At 42.3% G+C, this 19,480-nt stretch overlaps 1 protein-coding gene across 2 annotated transcripts in view; it reads right to left on the bottom strand.

Moving 5' to 3' along the window:
• The window catches only part of ANO10 (anoctamin 10), a 235,919-nt gene extending 223,144 nt beyond the window's left edge, over nt 1-12,775 (bottom strand). The window contains exons 1-3 of one of the 2 annotated variants that reach the window (XM_027587535.2): nt 12,410-12,775; nt 4,444-4,596; nt 1,175-1,372 (exon numbers count right to left, since the gene is read on the bottom strand). In XM_027587535.2, the coding sequence (XP_027443336.1) occupies nt 1,175-1,372; nt 4,444-4,582 (337 nt within the window). In that variant the 5' untranslated portion in view covers nt 4,583-4,596; nt 12,410-12,775. The remainder of the gene's footprint in view (nt 1-1,174; nt 1,373-4,443; nt 4,597-12,409) is intronic. The other variant, XM_027587534.2, reaches the window with a different exon arrangement.
• Nucleotides 12,776-19,480: the final 6,705 nt, after the last annotated feature.

Here is a 19,480-nt window from a genome sequence, read left to right as displayed (position 1 = left end):
TCTTGGAATGTGCCCCCCAACCGCTAAGGCGGGGGGGACTACATACAGTACTAGTTCTAACAGAATATAGTACAAACATCTAAATGGCAGGTACTTGCTTCATCTTATCTAATACCAACAAGCAGAAGGCAACATGCTCTTTAATTCTAACACTATACTAACTAGGGATGGAACTGAAGTTTGGCTGTATGACAAATTTTCCTCCTCCAAACTCAGAAGCCCAGGCCCTTCCCTTCTGGAGTTAACATCCCTCCCATAAATGTGGGAGAAGATAGTCTGATAAGAAAACAGTACTGTTGGGGCGCCTGGGTGGCTCAGTTGGTTAAGTGCCTGCCTTCAGCTCAGGTCATGATCTTGGGGTCCTGGGATCAAGCCCCTGCATCAGGCTCCCTGCTCATTGGGGAGTCTGCTTCTCCCTCTCCCTCTGCCCCTCCCCCTGCTCGTGCGGGTGCACTCTCTCTCAAATAAATAAAATCTTAAAAAAGAAAACAGTATTGTTTTTTGGCAAGTGAATCCTCTTAAATGCGGTGAATTTTACCATTATCATTTATGCACTAAGATATACAAATCCAGAGTGAGTCTGAAGAAGCCTAATCACATCACATCTTCTACCAACTCTAAAAGCTCTGGCAGGGACCAGTTTATTCTGAAGCCAAACTCCCACTCTGACATCTTGGTCAGCCTGGCTTTCTCAGTGCTTTCCAGAAACCATTCTCTTCTGGACCCCCTGTGAGACCAGAACAGAACCGGTTACCTTACCAGGAAATGGCAATTCTATGATTCTGAACTACTACTGCATTTCCCATTATAAGATTTTTCTGTATCAAACTAGTGAATATTCACCATCCTGAGAATTAGGATAGAATAATATAAATAAATTATATGTGTCACAATAATTTATGTTCATCTATTCCAGGGATCGCAAAATAAGGCCCATGGACCATACTTTAAAAGCAAATTTTACTGGAACAGTTGCACCCATTCATTTCTTATGGTCTAAGCCTCCTTTTGCTTTACAAGGACAGTGTCAAATAACTGGGCGAAAGTCTATGGCCCTCACAGCCTAAGATATTTACAGTTTGGCCCCTGAAAATGTTTGCTGACCCCTGATCTACTCATCAAAAGCTTATTTTTGAGATAAATTGATTCTCATAGAAACAATCTTGGGACTCACCATCAAAACCTTTGAAGTTATGTCGGGTTCCATATGTGAAGGCTCTCATAGTGTTATCATTACACTCTTTTACCAAACCTATTGCTTCTGCACCCAGTAACAATGTAATCTTGGAGGCACCAACAAGATATAAGTTCTGATTTTCTAGTGTTTCTTTCTCATATTTATTTAATAGTGGTCTAAACAGGAGCTGGGCACCTTCAAAAACAAAAGATAAGCACAATCTTAGAAAAGTTTCAAAAATGAAAACATTCTAAATAAGTATTGTTTCTAGTTTGATATAAGAAAAACGTATTATGGGGCGCCTGGGTGGCTCAGATGGTTAAGCATATGCCTTCGGCTCAGGTCATGATCTCCAGGTCCTGGGATTGAGCCCCATGTCGGGCTCCCTGCTCAGCGGGGAGTCTGCTTCTCACCCTCTCCCACACCTCTCCCCCTGCTCATGCTCTCTCTGTCTCTCTGTCTCAAATGAATAAAATTAAAAAAAAAGAAAAATGTATTAACAATTCAAATCTATCTTCCAAATAAATAAGAATTACAAGTAAGTTGATTTCCTTTGGAAAATGCCTTCTAGCTTCCCACGTTTCTGCTCAGAAGTCTGATTCTTTATGTGTGACCTTTGTCTTTCTTTCTTGAAGTCTGTAGTATCTTCTCCATTCCCAGGGTTCCAAAACATTCCAATGGTAAGCCATTTTCATCTACAGTGCAGGGCACTGGGTGGGCCCTTTCCAACTGAAAAAGCATGGCATCAGCCTTGAGTGTTTTCCTTTGATGATTTCTTCTCCTTTTTCTCTGTTCCCTTTCCAGAACTCCTTTTATTCAGATGTATACCTCCTGGACTAGTCCTCTAACTTCCTTACTTTTTCTCTGTCAAAGTTCCCAATTCTGTACCTTTTGCTCTACTTTCTGGGAGATTTTATCAAAATTATCTTCTAACCCTTTTACCGAGTTTTTAAGTTTTGCTTTTATACTTCTACTTTATATGAGCTTTTTTTCCTAAATGAATATATTACCGTATCCAACTCGATTTATAGAATGTCTGTCCTACCTTCTCATTACTGAGAGTTGAGTTTTAAATTTTCTCTTGGTTTTCTTTTTCTGCAGAGTTTGCTATTTTTATCTGTTTGTTTAGTTTTAGCTTTCTCTTTCATGCTAGGGATTTTTCTCAGATGTTTGGTGATCTTTTATTATATGTGCATGTTTAAGAAAGGGGTTCTAGGAGGCTGTACTTAAGTTCTGAAGGCTTAGATGGAGCTCATTAAAGATAGCCTTTAAGCATAGTCATCTGGCCAGGTTGTTTTCTATGGTCAACTCTCTGATTTCTGCACCTTTGCTTATTTTGTCTTTGATCAGACTCCTCAAGACAGATTATTCAATCTGCTTCTTAGATGATTTGAATCTAGCTGCTAATATTTTAGAAACTAAATTAGGTATGAGATTGGTGGGGTGGAGGATAGGGGTAATAATAATCAGTTATTATCCTATTTTCAGTACAGAATCTCTATTTTCAACTGTACATAAAGCCCCCATGCCAAAATCCAAGCATCTGACCCCTCTGCAGAGAAAAGTCAGCCTTCTGCTGTGATGGTAGAATACAGAAGGGAACAGGGGATCTATTTCTTAAATGAATCTCAGCCAATTGTTTTTTCTTTTTCTTGGTACCACTTATTTCCACCTCCAAAAGCCCCTAAAGTCACTAATACCTAAGTTTTTGGTTTAAACTGCAAAACTTCCATTTGTACCCCTGCCAACTTCAGCTTTGACTTTTTCAAGTCTGAGAAGTTATTTACCACTCAACCACCTGTTTTCTAGCTTCCAAAATGGTGCTGCTATTATATTCTTTCCTTTCTTCTTTGTCAAACTGGACTTACCTCTTTTTAAAAAAAAACCCTTTTATTGTCATGTTTGAAAGAGAGTAAAAGTAAACCTGAGTGTGAAATCCACCATTTTTTACCTGAAAGATTAGAATACTTTTTTGGAAGGTTCTTTTCATTTTTCCCAGCAGTGTAGAAAGATGCCCACCCCCACCCCATCCTTGTGTCTCTCTGCTGAAGGCAACACAGTGAGCAGGGAAGACTGGGAATACACTGGAGTCCCTCGCTCTTAGGCACTACAAATATTCTTCCATCACAGGAATTTTATTTTATTTATTTATTTTTTTAAAGATTTTATTTATTTATTTGACAGAGAGAGAGACAGTGAGAGAGGGAACACAAGCAGGCAGAGTGGAAGAGGGAGAAGCAGGCTTCCCGCCGAGCAGGGAGCCCGATGCGGGGCTCGATCCCAGGAAGCTGGGATCATGACCTGAGCCGAAGGCAGACGCTTAACGACTGAGCCACCCAGGCGCCCCCCATCATAGGAATTTTAAAGAAGAGACTCCAACCCAGGGAAACACTTCAGATTTCAGTAAGAAGTACTCTTATTTTTAAGTTTTCTTTTGGTTCAGTTGTTTGCAAAAACTTAAAAATTCCACTTTTGATTCAAGGTTTTATTATAAAGGAACCATTTCAGTTTACAGTCAAAATCTTTATTAAAAATACTCTATTTAAGTTTTATTCAGTGTTTGGAGACTTGGTGAAGTTTTAGATGAAGTTTTAGGTGAAGTGCAAGTGCAAATCAATTCTTGTTTTGTATAGTTTTATGAAGTGTTTGCTCATGTAAAATGTCCTCCACCCTCTCACCCGATTTGGATCCCTTTCTGCCCTTCAGGAGAGGGCTAAGCTTTGGCTTCTATAAAGTCATCCCTTTCCAGCCCAAAACCATCACTAACTGCCACCTCTGTCTTCCCTTTACTCTTCCAGCTAGTTTATATACAATTCATTTTTAAGTATCATGCACTGCTGTGTAACAGCCCTTTCTTTTGGGTTTTTTGTCCTGTTACTTCAATTTCCAGGAGTTGGCATTCAGTCTCCTTATACTGACAGTAACATCCTTGCAGGCAGAGACCATATTAATCTCTCCCTTAGCATCATAACTGACATATAAAGAGCACTCAGTAGATACTTGTTCATTCATTTGATAAATATTGACCTACTATGTGACAGGCTGTGTACTAGACATAGCATTTATAGCTGTGAACAAAACCACTCATGTTGCTTATAGTCTAATGTGGACTTAAGATCTCCTTTCAAGTCCAGATAAATAGTAAAGAACAAAGAAATGGATATTAATTTTAGAAATACATCAATGAAATAACTGTAAAATATATTTAAAACAATATTTTTAGTCACTGATCATGACTAAGTCCGAGTTATATTTATTTTACTCACCTCCATCTTCCTTTTTAGAGGTAATTCTATTCTTCAGCCATTCTTTGGTTTCTTCTTTGACATCCTGAGCCAGTTCTAGGACGACCAAAGGTGTGAAGGAACTCTCACAAGTATCCAAAGCTGATAAGGTCACTTTCATCTTTCACAAACTTGCTGAAATTAAAATAAAATAAAAAGTACATGGGTTACAATGGAAAAGAGAAATATATAGACAAATATATATATTTGTATTTTCTCTTAACTACACCTAATTCTGGCTTCCAAGAAAAAGGAAAATTTTTCATGATCCAGATGGGTTACATGACAGGCTCAACCAATGGTTCAGACCACACGTGTGAGCTAGGCCCGTACGAAGTCAGGGGGAACACCATCCTGTTCCGTAAGCAGCTCAGAACACAGTAGGGAGGACATTCAGGTAAGGGAAGGACAGCAGTGTAAAATGTGCTCTCACACAGGAAGAGTAAGGAAGTATTTACAAGGGGTGTGACACCTGAACAGGATTTAGAAGAATGAATAGGAATTTATTGGCGAGACTTGGAGAGTATTCTAAGTAGAGGAAACAGTATTCCCCTACAAAATAATAATGAAAAACAGCCAACAGTATCAGAGAAATACAAGTGATTAGGTATGGCTACGGCACTACCTGTGGGTGGCGGGGGGGGGGGGGGCAGGGTGCTCGGATGGGAATGAGCAGGTATCTAACAAGGAACCCTGATTGCAAAGGAACTGGGCTTTGTCAAATAAACAATAGGAGTCACCAGTTCAGTAAAAGCAAGGAATTGACACAGTCTGAATTCATGTTTAAGTATGGAGTTAATGTTCCCAGCATCAGCTTCCCTTCCTAGTTTTTCTTTCTCAGGAATATCATCTTTATCTCCATTTCCAAGCTTGAAAAATACTCAAGTAAACTTGGACCCTCACAAATGGCATCAGTCACTAAGGCCTAATGGTCTCTCTCTAAAATGTTTTTCATGTGAATCTCTTTAACCCAGTGATTCACAGCAGGGACAATTTCTAGACTTTAGACTTACTTATTCTAGCTTTGTACTTGATGTAAGTTTTAATGACTCCAAAGTGCAAGTGCAAATCAATTCTTGGGAATAATGGCAAAAAGAGTGACCAACACCACAGAACACCTTTCCATTCTTTCGGGTGAACCATGATCTTGCAACAAGCTAATCAAACAGACCAGTGTAATCTGACTTATGGTGATAAGCTTTTGTTTTTCTCTAACAGAGCATAGTTTTGGGGCAACATAGGTATTGTAAATCAATGCTGGATTCACATCATAGCACAAATGCTTCAGGAATGTTATTCTAAAAAAGCCAGCGAAATCCAAAGTCAGAACGCTAGGCTCTATGAAGATAACCAGATCAAAATAGGACACAGTAGTCCCATTCCAACAGCTAGAATATGTGGTCAGGAATTATACAGAATGAAAGAATGATAAAAGATAGCAATTAGAGCTATGGGAACTCAAAACACTTAATGTGCAAAAGTTTTCAATTAAGAGAAAAGGAAGAGAAGCATGTTCTACACAGGGAAATAACATGTGTAAAATCAATGATGCAAGAATAAAGACAGTATAGGAGAAGAACAGTAAGACTGGCCTGACCAAGCAGAGGGCAACATTTTGTGAGCTGTGACCATTTAAGGGTAAGGAATGCTACAGTTTACATCCACTCCAGTGGCCAGAAAGGAGTCACTGTAGGTTTCTGAGCAGAGGATTAGCTACATGTCAGAGTGATATGAATCTCAATAGGTAGATTTAGGGGGCAAGATCATGAGTGTTTTTCATCTTTCAATTCCTCCGAACTTCTGAAATTTTTCATAACAAAAGGTTGGGAAAAATGGTTAATCTACCAGTAGACTACAGAGGCTTAAGCATCATCAACTTTTAAATGGAAATATCAAATGCAACAAACATTTATGCGGTACTTATTTTGAGCCATGCTGTGAGAGTCTGAAGGTACAAAAGTAAGTCAGGTCCCCATCTCCCTTCTGGGGAGCTCACAGTCTTTTAGCAGAAGCAAGTGTGCACCAAATCATTCTAACACAAGGCCTGAGTACAATAGCAGTAACCAGGTGGGGCGGTGCAGCCGGGGGAGGCGGGATTAACTTTCTGGGAAGGGAGGGTGAGAACCAGACACCCTTCAACTTGGAAAAGGTACAGGGATAACTCCAAGGTTGCTGACCTGGGACATGGGAAAGAGTAAATAAAAAGGTATTTTGGAAAGAATGGTTAGGTTAAGGGCACAATCAAGGGTTCAGCACGGTACATGTGGACATGCATCGAAGGTGGCAGTTTTCTGGCAATTATGCATTGCCTAATGTCAGTAATAAAAAGCCTCCCTTATTCATAATGACCAGGTCATAAAACAATCTCTTTGAGACACTAAATGCGGGTTTCCATTCCAAACATGTATACAAGCACCAGCTAGAGATTCATAATATTTGCGCAATGATTTATTCTCATTTGAGATACTATACGCCTTTCATTACTTGAGACAAGCATTGAACAAGATTTCCAATATATTACAAACAAAAGTATCACTATCTCTGATAGCCAAAGAGTTCCTACAAATCAACAAAAAAAACACAAAAAGCTGAAATCACAAGTCACAAAAGAAATACAAAGCAGCCAACACACTTTGAAAAGATGTTCAAACATACTAATAAGCAAAATGCAAAATAAGTAGAAGATGCCTTTCCCTTTTCAGATTTGCTGAAGTTGAAAGGTGGACAGAATTAGCACATGTGTAGAAATTTGGGCATTCTCACCCATGGCTGACAGATGTTGTAATTTGATACCACTTTTCCAGAAGGGAGAGTGGCAGTATGAAAAGTAATAGTAAATACTCCTACTATTCAACACAACAGTGCTATTTCTAGGAATTCATGCCAAAGAGATAATAAAATAAAATAAATATATAGCAGAAGTTCATTACAACTTTCTTTTTTTCTCTCTTTCTTATTTATTTTTGGGTTTTAGTTATGGCAAAGAAACAACTGACAACCTGAAAATCTAACAAGTGGGGAGATAGGCTAAATACATAAAGTGTGTCACAACTATACAACAGAACCATCAATACTAGCATCCAGATGCAACTATATTAACATGGAGAACATTTTATAACACATTGTAAGGTAAAAAAAAAAAATGCAAAGCGTGATCCCATTTATGGATATACATAATCCATACTAATAGTAAAACGACAACACTAGCTAACTTTTGCTGGGGACTTACTACATGCAAAGCACTGGGCTACTCATTAAATTCTCACACCAACCCCGTGAGGAAGAAACTCCAACACTTTCATTTAGCAGATGAGAAAACTGAGGTCAAACAGGTTAAGTAGGTATGTCCTATGTCACACAGTAAAAAGCAGGAGAGCTGGGATTTAAACTCTGGTGGCCAGAGACCAGAGCTCCCACCCTGAACCATGTGTGGGAACACTCACATTTCAGTCTATACTGTGTGCGGGTTTTGTTTTTTTTTTAAGATTTTATTATTTATTTGTCAGAGAGAGAGAGAGAGTGAGCAAGCACAAGCAGGGGAAGCAGCAGGCTCCCCGCTGAGCAAGGAGCCCGATGCGGGACTCGATCCCAGGACCCTGAGCCGAAGGCAGACACTTAATTGACTAAGCCACCCAAGCATAATAAATGTGCCACCAATGATTAGTCAGATATATTTCTCCAAACTGCCATGTCTAAGTAGTAGGATTTAAGCTGAATGTTATTTTCTTCTTTATATTTTTTTTGATTTGAATTTTAATGAGCAAGGGTTTTTTAATAATTAGAAAAAATGGCTTTTACAGTTGTATATAGAACTATATACAATATTCTATATGTTGTATATACAATTGTATATAGAACTATATATATTATATATAGTTGTACATAGAATAGTATAGAAGCCCCACATTTTCAACAGTAGTGTAAAACACACCCTCTAGTAAAGGCCAAATGATACTTTTTTAAAACTGTATAATACAAGATAATATTTTGCTTTAGTCCCCAGATTAAAAACACACCAAAAGAAATTGCCTAACTTTAAAGATTGTTTGGAGTAAAGGTTCACTAACAATGAAAAAGCCTTCTGTCCAACAGTATATAAAATGAAAGGACTCAGTACCTAGGCACACCCCCTCCTATGCAGAAGGAGACAGCCAAAAGCCCCAGAGGGGCTGCACAATGATAGAATCTTTAAAGCAGAAGGAGCCTTAGGGGTCATTTAGTTCTATGACCTCACTGTATCATGTTCACAAGACCCAAAATCACACAACCAGTGTGGCAGATATAGGACTGAAATCCAGTGCTCTTTGAATAATATGAAAAAGATCTTTTTTTTTTCCTTTTTGTGAACTGAGTCAATAAAGTCAGTTTTACAGTCTGGTCATTAGAAGAAACACTGGCCTGGCCAAACTGCAGCTGCATGCTTTAGCGCCACAAAAGTCTCACAGACTAACACAAGTGCCAGTGTTGTGCAGACGCTGCTCTGAGCAACGTGAACCATGGGGATGGGGGCTGGGGGAGAATGCCCGCTAAGGCTTTTTAGTGGAGCCTGGTAAGCCTTGACCCCTTTAAGGCTCTAGGACATTAAATGCTCTTGAGGTTTCAACACTGTTGGTGACAGTCCTTTAAGGACCAACTCTGCTCTGTTCATGCTTGCGGTTTTCAGCTGTCCCACACTTATGCCATCCGTTGAGCCACACTGTACAAACCTGGTTACCTAAGATGACCCTTCCCCACCCTGTTACAACTCCTGTGCTCTCTTCTTCTGGTCCCTGTAACCCACCTAAGGGGAACATACTGCTCAGGGAATTTCTGTCTCTGTGTAAGAACACCTCTGGGATGCCCTTTCCTTTGGGGGATTCCTGCCCCTGCATTCTGCATGCAGCAGGGTACAGATAAGGAGGACTCAATTTTACAGTTAACTGGTCAGTGGAATCCAGGTGTGCCCTAAACTCACTTCTCCCAATGAGCTAGCCCAATGGCATGAATATAGTGAAAACAAGAAGCCTCATGGCAGCCTTGGCCTAAGCTAAGTTCTGCAATCTGCTTTTACCAGAGGATCTTAATAGGAACTTGGTTCACCATTATCATGCACACGACCAGTACATGGGACCAAAATACCAGATGGGGGGACATGAGGGCTTTAAGTGTGGGTACAGAAGAGAGGCTCATAGTCCCAGCTGGGGCCAATCTAAAAACAATGATTCAACATATGCAGTCTTCTTAGGCACTGGAAGGTAGAACAATTTCTGCAACCACAACAAATTTCCCCCTTTTATCCAAGCTGTCAGCCAGGACAGCAGCCAGGAATGACTAAAAGGCAGAGCATGTAGTCCCACAGATGCTGTGGGGCACAGGATAGCCACCCCAAATTCTGCTCTTAGCATGTGCTGAACTGCACGCCAGGTCAAAGAGAGAGAGGCCTATAAAAGAATTGGATTCATGTGACTTTTACATTAGCTACTGGAATCACTTGCCTACAGTAAAAGATAAATCCTGGCCATACAGGCCATACAGGCCAAACATACATACGAAGAGAAACACACTGTGAATTCAGCCATGGGTGGGAGGTTGGGGGACTGGGGGTATGTGCATATTTTATCAAGGATAAAGAAAAGAATAGGAGACCCTGTATTTTCTTCCTGAGTTGGGGGGGGGGGCAATGGAATTATAAATTCAGAGGCTAGTAAGAAGGAAATGCACCAGCTGTCTTCAGAAATCACCTTATTTCAGACTCAAGGAGAAACATAAACCAAAATTACAAAATCACTCTGTCATGAAGCAAAACAGGAATACATCAGTGACAGAAAAATGAAGAGCCACACCGATTGAGCTGGAAAATGAGAGGGATTTCCTCAGGAGAAAAGTTGCAATTTTAATGGCCAGGGCTAGAAGGAAGGACAGGACCCCTCCAGAGGCCCTGAGGGTAAAGACAACTTAGAGACATCCTCTGAAACCTCCAACAGGCAGTTAATTATGAGAGCAACTGTGAGACATTCCTTCCTTGAGACCTAAGGCAGCTGCCTCTTGGTGTTATATAAGATGTGGGCTAATTTGATAGTGGAAAATCAGCATTGCACACACCCACCCTCACTAGAATCTGACATTTGGTGACTCAGTGACACTGACAAGGTAGGAAAGCTGGTGAGGCCCATTCCCATACCTGGGAACCTGGTGGCATCAAGATTCCACAGGAAGATGCAGGAGAAGTGAGACAAGACATACTGAAGACAGCCTGGCCACAATAGCCCAAGCGCAGGCCTGATTAGATGCTGCACCAACAGAAGGCCACTTCCTCACAGAATCACAACTGAGCCTTGCCATGGACTGACCAATAAAGTGAAGCAACAATATTTCCTCTTCTCATTCAAACTTTCTATCTACTCTCATTATGCCACAAACTGCCAAGATTTTGCTTATTTGGGCTGGAATAATGTCTGAAAACCTGGAGCAACACTGAATCTCACCTGTAAGCATAGCCCTTGACACAAAACTAAACTCTAATATGTGATAAAAGAATGAATCCATATGATGACCATACAACCATTTAAAAAGATGTTTAAGGAGAATTTTTAATGATCCAGGAAAATGCCAAGTGGAGGGGGGGAAGCAAACAAAGTAATATAACAACATGACCCCAATGATGTAACATGTACATTTAATAGACAATAAAATACAAAAAGAATTAAGAAGAATTGCACCCAAATGTTAATAGGATTGGTGAAATTACATGGGATTTTAATTTTCATCCTTATATTTTTTCTCAATCTTCCAAGTTTCTACAGTGAAAAAAAAGTTTCACTGGCTTTTTTTTAAGTGCACACATTCCCATTTACCAGGCCATTTCTATTCCCTTCCATTATTTTAGATCTTTTAAATTTCATTCTTCACCTGCAATTCTACAATTCTTTCAGCAATAGCTGGTCAGAACAGATATGGTCCACTTTCCACAGTAAACTATGTATCATATAGAATAGGCCCTTAGAAAACATCCAGTTCTGTAGGTTAGTGTGACTTCAAATTCAAAGGAGACAAATTATATTTAATTTTTTTTAACTCCACGGGATTAGATTTTTAAAAAATTAAACTCCACAGGATTTAATGGAATGGAATACAACTGTTTTTCCGTCTGAGTGCACCTCAACTGTACTTATTTTTAAGTCCGGACCCTCCGCACACAGTCTTGGCGGCTGGAACATGTTTTGCAGCAGACAGCGCACACCAAGGCTGGCGCTGTGAAGGCATCGGGAAAACAGAAGCAGCCTGTAGGAGAACTCTATTCCATCCACATTGCTCAGGTGTCCCAGGCACTGCCCCTGACTTGCATTTATTACTTAAAATGTACGATATGCCCCAGTCAAGAGCCTGGAAACCCAATCACCCTGATGTGAAAGAGAGCATGACCCTGCAAGTTCGTTCCAGCCACACTTCCTTCTGACATATCCTTAACCGTCGCCTGCTCCCCGGACTGTCCGGGGAAGCATGAATCCTGAGCCCCGCTGAGCTGGTCCTTCCAAAAAACGCCCTTCTTTAAGCTTCGCCGTTTTTTCCACTCCCACCCACGATCTCATTCTCCTTAGCTCCGAAAACCCCCAAGCCCGCAGCCTGACTCCAGCCCCAGGTTTCGGCCTCATTACATTTCATCACTCAACCCTCCACCCCCAGACCCATAACCCCTCCCCAAACCTCGGCTCTCCCCAGCCCCTACCTGCGACTGCCATTCCCCAACACCTTCAGTTCTCCCTCCCCCATCCCGCATCTGCGCCCATCCCGGTCCCACTTCCCCATTCCTGGGACTGCCAGCACTGGGAGGTACCCCGAGAACGAAGGGCGGTCGGAGGCGTCCCTGGAGGCGCCCCGCCGCCGCCGGGCAGCCCGGGCTCAGCTCTGCATGGACCCCGGCTCCGCGCCGCTGACAGCGAGGGGGTCTGTGGTCCCCTCCCCCACGTACCGGCCGCAGCGGCACTCCACGTCTTCGGACGCGGGCCCGAGAGCTTGGCGCGACCCGGAGGCACCACGGTGGACGGTCCAGAGGCGGGGTAGGGTCGGGGCCTGCGGGGCGGGCGCGCCGGGCGCTGGGTGTGGCAGGCCCGGCGGGGCCCAGAAGCCAGAGCGCTCAGGCAGGGCCGGACCACGCAGGGAGAGGCGGGGCCCAGCACTGCGTCGCACTGAGCGGGGCGGGGCGTAGTGGGGAGTCCTCACGGTGCGGACCGGAACGGCTTCGCAGAAAACTGAGATGGGCCTAGCTGGTCTTAGGCCGGGAGTGGGAACGCGGCGGCGCACGGGACAGGCGTGCCTTGTGGGCTGTCACTCTGAGAGGGAACCGGACCACAGAGAGGGAACGGGGCCTCGCGGGGCGGTCGCACCGGGAGGGGGCGGGACCACGATGGGGGGCGGGGCCTCGCTGGGCGGTCTCACCGTGGGGGTCGGGACCACAGTAGGAGGGGCGTGCCCTATGAGCAGTCTCTCCGAGAGGGGGCGGATCCACGCTGGGAGAGGCGTGTCTTATGGGCTGTCTTTCCGCTGAGGGGCGGGGTCTCGCTGGGCTGTCGCGCCCAGAGAGAGTGGGACCTAGTAGAGCCGCTAAAAAAGAAATACTGGTATCCGGGCTCTTGCAGAAGACCCGCATTACTAGAGTAATAGCTTTTTTCACAAAAGCCTTAGTCCTTCTCGGGTTTCCTTCCATTAGTGAATATAGGTACTTATGTAGGTCTTTCGTAAACTGAACTTAAGGAAAGCGAGGTTGAGGGTGAGGGATTTATTCTTCGCTTTTCGACTTACAGGAATGCTCTGCTTTCTGATAGCCAGGGAAACCTGTATGCCTCTTCACATTTCCTCCTTTCAGTCTCTTATGGTCCAGACTCCACTTTTCTTGTCACTTTGAAATGCAAATTGAAACATTTTTTCATCTATCAGATTGGTAAATTCCAGTTCTAGCCAAAATGCAGGAAGTCCACTGAAGCCTGTGTACCCCACTGACTACTACTAAAACCTCTAGATTTAACTCCACTCTCAATTTAAGTTACCCCCGCCAGCCCTTATCTCTCAGAAGACCTCTACTCTCCCCTTTTCTCTGCCGTAGCCATATCGGTATCCCTGATCTTCCTATGTCCCCCCGCAGAGGTTTTGCCCTGGCTGTTCCCTCTGCCTTCCTTAATTATGGAGATTGTTTACTTCCCTTCCTCAAGGGAATGGAATCCCACCTTTTCACTGAGGCCCTTTCCTCCTCCCTGCCCCACCATCTATTTACCTACCCTCCTATTTCTTTTTTCCATAGCACTCATCACCTAAATGTTTTATATTATTATGTTTACTGTCAGTCTCTCCCTAGGATGTAAACTTCACAAGGGCAGAGATTTTTGTCAGTTTTGTCCACTGATACATTTCCAGTGCCTGGAACAGCCTATCCACAACAGGCTGCAATAACTCTCAGTGGAATGAAAGAAAGCAATGAATGAACGCCGCCTCCTCCTACACCTGTCTCAGCCCAGAGAGATGCCTCCAAGTCCTGCCAAGTCAGAGGAGTGAAGTCTGCTCTTCCACTCCTCCACCCCTTCTCTGGGTCTTCCAGGTTCAAGACAGGAAGGAGGGAAACTAGGGGACGGGAACAGAAGCTGGTTACTAGATAGGAGCAGTTTGTTGTTCTTTCTAGAACTCCAACGCTCTGTCATGACAGCTCACAACCTTACTGACCAGTTCTCATGTGGCTGTCTCTTACTAAGTCTTGCATGGGTATGTCCAGAAGTTCTCCCTCTTCTGCGAATTGGGACAAATTGTTTCCGAGTTTCAATAGGTTTAGACATTAATTACTTATTAGGCTTTTTGAAATTGTAGTCTTCCTGTCTTCTCATCCCTTGAACTTGAATGGCCATCCTCCATGTAATTTCATATTTACATGACCAGAAGGACTGGCAAAAACAAAATTTGAATGGAAATATAAAGAAATACCTTTCACATGGACAATCTCATTTCATCTCCACAATTAACAAGTTAAAACTTTGAGTAAGTATGACAAATTAGTTGTTGGACTATGCAAACGGCTGACCTGAGCGAGTTAATGACATGGATCCCTGTTATCAGTTACCTATTGCTGCATAATCACTACATACAGTTAGGGATTCCCATCTCCTCTGTCCTTTGGGGAATTTCCTTCAGATTCTGTGGCTCCCAGGACCTCCTATTTCCAGTTCTGCTGGCCAGAAAGCTGGGGTGCTCTTGGAGTTTCCTACACTTCCTATCTGTTGTGCCTATCTGTCTGTGGGGCTACTGTAAAGGTGGTGTTGAGGGAAAAGAGAAAAAAAAAAACAGGAATTCGATTCTCCCCATGCTCTTTGCACAACAAGGGTCCCGTTTCCTACTTCCTCTGTCCAGAGGCACAGGTGTTCTTTCAGTGTCTTAGTTACCCATGTCACGGTACTACAGCAGCCCAGCCCTGGGATTGGGACTAGCCTCAGGACAGAGGAGGGAGAAGAAAAAACAGGAGTCTTCAACACTTTCTCCAGCTTGCAAAGCCTTTTTTGCATATTTTATCTATAGGTTTTAGTAGTAGTCGGTGGGGTACACAGGCTGCAGTGGACTTCCTGCATTTTGGCCAGAACTGGAATTTACCAATCTGATAGATGAAAAAATGTTTCAATTTGCATTTCTCTTATTACATGTGTGAACGAGACATTTGTATTTTGTCTTCTGTGACTTCTCTATACATTTTGTCCAATTTTCTACTGGACAGAGAAACTTTATATAGTAGTAAAAATAGTCCTTTTCTTAGATACGAATGTCAAAACTTTTTCTCAGTTTGCCATGTCTTTTGATTTCACTTGAGCTGTTTTATTTGCTTGTTTTGTGTTTTGTTTTAGCAAGCAGACCTTTTCCTTTTCTAATTGGTGAATTTTACCATGCTTTTCTTTTACTACTTAGTATTTCCAGGTTGTATCAGACTTAGAAAGACCTTTACCTTTCTTAGATTACTTTGAAAATTCTTCCATGGTTTCTTCTTAATGTTTCACAATTTCACATTTTTCCTTTTAAAAGATGACCCATCAGGAATTTGTTTTGATGTAAGTGGAATGGATCTAGCTTTACTTTATATCTTGATAGCTACACATTTGCCCAATTTCGTTTACTTGATAATCCATCTTTCTCTTACTGATTTAAATGCCATCATTATCATATACTAAGTTTCCTTCTGTATTTTTGGACTTTTGCAATATATCATTTTCCTTCTTTAAACTCTCCAGTACAGTGAGAAAAGGCCAACCCACCTGACAGTTTCTGAATCCCTCATTCCCATCAGAACTGTCTGGTATAGCAGCCACTGAAGACTTGCCTTCAGTAAACTATTCATTCCAGGTGACCACAGGTGACCATTTAGGTAACTTTTCCAACTGTGTGCCCTAGATTCATAGTATCCCATTTTCCTCTGTTGACAAGGTCACCATTGTCTTCAAACCTAGCCAGGTCAGATCCAATCCCAGATTTCCATCTTGAGGGCCTGATTTCCTGCAACCATTTCCAATACCAAATATGTACAGGCTGGGCCTAGAAACACAGCAACTGCCTAAGTATGGAGAATTGACACTTTAACCTGTGATCCAGGGATTTCAGAGTTGGATCAAGAAGTTTCCACAACCACTACTGCTTCTGATACCAGGAAGCTTGAGAATAGACTGGAACTTGCTGCAAAGAAACCAAAACCTTCCTCTCTAGTGGGAGGATCTCACAGTCACATAATTTGGAAATAATTATAATTTTCCTGCTTTCTTTTCTTGTTTCTGACATTAAGGAAATGCTTCTGGTGTTGACTCAGCAAGTAGCAGGTTGACTTTGGGTTGGAGATAAATATATTTTATTATTAAGTAAGAATCTATGAATTCTTATTTTATTGAAAGTTTTTTATTTATCAAGGATGAATGCTGAATTTTTTAAATATGCCTTTTCATCATCCATGGAGCTATTCATGTAATTTTTTTTCTTAGTAATAATGAATTTTATTAATAGGTTTCTTTATTTAGCTTTCATTCTGAAAGTAATAGAGAGCCATTGAGGAATTCTGAGCAGATGAGTGACATTATCTACCTCACATCTGAACAGGATTACTCAGATTTCTGTGTTGAGAACACACAGAAGAGGTATGAGGATGGAAGCCGACTATTGCAGTAATTGAGGCAAGAGATGGATTATACCAGAGTGGTAGCTGTACAGTGATGAGAAGCATATAGGTTCTAGAAATAGCTGGAAGGTAAAGTTCTCAGGAATTGCAGACATGTTAGATGTAAAGTATAAGAGAAAAAAGTCAGGTGACAGCACTGGCATTAACTGAGCTAGGGAAGACTGTGGGAGGAGTGGGTTTGGAGGAGAGCCAGGACCCTGTGTTGGACGCACTGCTTAAGATGCCTTTTGGAAGTCCGAGTTGGAATACAGGCCCCTCGCAGTCAGGAGAGAAGGTACAGCTGGAGGGATGCATTTGCAGATCGTCAGCACAGAGCTGGTGTTTGAAGCTGCAGGCCTGCATGAGTCCACCAGAGGTGCAGGAGCCATTAGGGAAGAGGACCAAGGACTGAGCCCTGGTCCTTAGCTCCAACAGTGAGAGGTCAAAAGAAGAAGAAAAAAACAGCAGAGGAGCTTTGCAAAGACTGGCCAGCGAGATGGGAGGTAAGCCAAGAAAGTAGGAGAGGGGGTGTCTCAGAAGCAAGTGAAGCACATGAATGAAGAAGGAGCTGTGCCACAATTTGAAGGCAAGTCAAGTAAGATGAGAACTGGGAACATGAAGTAATATGACAGCATTAAGACAAACATATTTGGCCTGCCAATTACAGTAAATGTGCCTAAATCACTTGCAAAGAAACAAAATATTCAAATTGGATGGATGAAAACTCAGCTCTATACCCTATGTAACAGACAACCTAAAGTAATTTTTAAAGTGTTGAAATAAAAGGATGGTCAAAGGCAAGCCAGGCAAATATAAACACCAATGAAGCCAAGATTGTTGGATTCAAAGCAAAAAACATTAAACAAGACAAAGAAAAGGAGTTTGGAATGCTTATGTGTAGAATTCACAGTGAGATAACATACTTATGAATATCTATGCACCAAATAACACTGTTGTCCCTGCCTCGAACAGGGCCTTTGCACCTGCTGTTCCCTCTGCCTGGAGCACTCTTCCCTAGCACACCACTAACTCCTTCCCTCCTCCAAGACTATTCAAAATGTCGTTTTCTCAATGAGGCCTACTCTCATCTCCCAATTCAAAATTGTAACCAAGTCTCTCTAATCCCATTAAACTATTTTGCTGTTTTCGTTCCTGCTTTCCATGGCTCCTCCTGAATTTGCTTTCATGCCTATTTTCCAGGGACTGTTACCAGTTTTCCTTCAATTCTTTGATACCTTTTTTTTCCCCTTTTACTTCTTTTCAAAGTGCCATCAGCTTGTGTCTGTCTCTTGTCTCACTTTCTTCCATGTGAGCCACTGGCTGGAGGTATGGTGGGTAGGGTCCAGGTCCCTGGCTGGAAGCTTTTCTTATCACTTGGTATTGAGTTGGTGAATTGGCTTGGCCTTTGCTTTGCTTCCACCAAAAAACAGGCCACTGGAGGACTGCCCTTGACGTAGTCTTCTCCCTGCTCACTGGCAGACTGCTTCCCACACATCTGTGGCAGGTCTGTGTGTGTCCTCGTGCAGCCCTGCCCCCTTGTTTCTACCTTCATTCTTTGCATGCTGAGGCTCTGGGACTTGGCTTGGTGCCCCCTCTACCCTGGGCCCTTTACCGTGGAGTGCCCCTGGCCCTATGTGAGTCCTGCAACTGTGAGTGTGCTTGTTCCCTTCTGCCTGGGTCCCTACTGAGCCTCACTGCCCTGGGTGCACGCCCATCTGTTTCGTGTAGTTTTGCATTTCAAGGGTCTCCCAGTTTGTCAAAGATAAGTGTTTTAGCCAGTTCAGGCCGCTATACCAAAAATACCATAGATGGGTGACTTAAACAACAACAAAAAAAAATGTTTGATTTTTTTCCACATTGATATCTAGGAATGAAAAAGAGAAATTTATGCTCATATATGAAAACACCTATCTCATCCACCTAGAAAGAAATATGTAAACCGTTTCCATCCTCCCTGTAACTGTTGAATACAAACACCTATTTGCTAGAGTAGATGAAATATCATATAAATATTTTTAATGTCCTGGGGGAAAGTGTTGTTTTATTTTCACCATGTTTTTACTGGAAACCTATTAATATAGAGTAATGACGATCTGACAGCTGCCAAATAAGCAAGGACATAATTTGGCTCCCAGTGTTATTTCAATTTCCTGTCTTAGCAGGGAACAGTCTCAACAGCTAATGGGTCCTTTCTGTGTCTTCTCTGTATCTAAGACATTCCTGGAATAAAGCCATTGATGTAATAGAATTCCTCTATGAAATTGCTCACCTGAAGAGAATTGCTCATCCTAAATATTAGGTTTTGATTGAGATGGGTATCTTCAACTATCAAAATCTATATCATTAGTGTCAAGAACTCCAAAGGGTATGACATTTTGCCAGTCTTGTGAGCTAATAAGTTAGCCTGTCACAGTTTCATGGATGTTAACAGATGACAAGAGACCTCTGGGTCAGAGACAGAGGACTTGATTACTCACTGCATAGGTGTCAGTGTGAGCTCTGTGTTTGTGTGAGTTCCTCTGGGCCCCCAAGTCCCAGGCGGGCAATGTGGAGCAGCCCAGGTGGATTCTGCACCCTCACTGGGTTTGCATCATAGCTCAGAAACTCTGAGTTGAGGTAACTCTGGTTTTCTAAAGGGGCTGTTAGCAAGCCTACTCGACCTTTACCTCTGACGGAAGCATTATCTTTATAATCCTAAACAGAAAACAAATTTGCCCTCTGCTCCACACAGAGACACCAGCTCTAGCTTCAAGGCTACTTTCTATACAAACATCTTTCAAAAGATAATTTGGGACAAAGGTTTTCAGTGCCTTGACTCAGAAGATGTGCAGACATGCAAAAGATCCATGTAGAATTATTTCCCAACAATTAGGA

Source organism: Zalophus californianus, chromosome 1 (genome assembly GCF_009762305.2).
Source record: "Zalophus californianus isolate mZalCal1 chromosome 1, mZalCal1.pri.v2, whole genome shotgun sequence".
In the NCBI taxonomy this organism is placed as follows: Eukaryota; Metazoa; Chordata; class Mammalia; order Carnivora; family Otariidae; genus Zalophus; species Zalophus californianus.
Note: the sequence above shows the minus strand (reverse complement) of the source record. Positions and strands in the feature narration are given on the sequence as shown.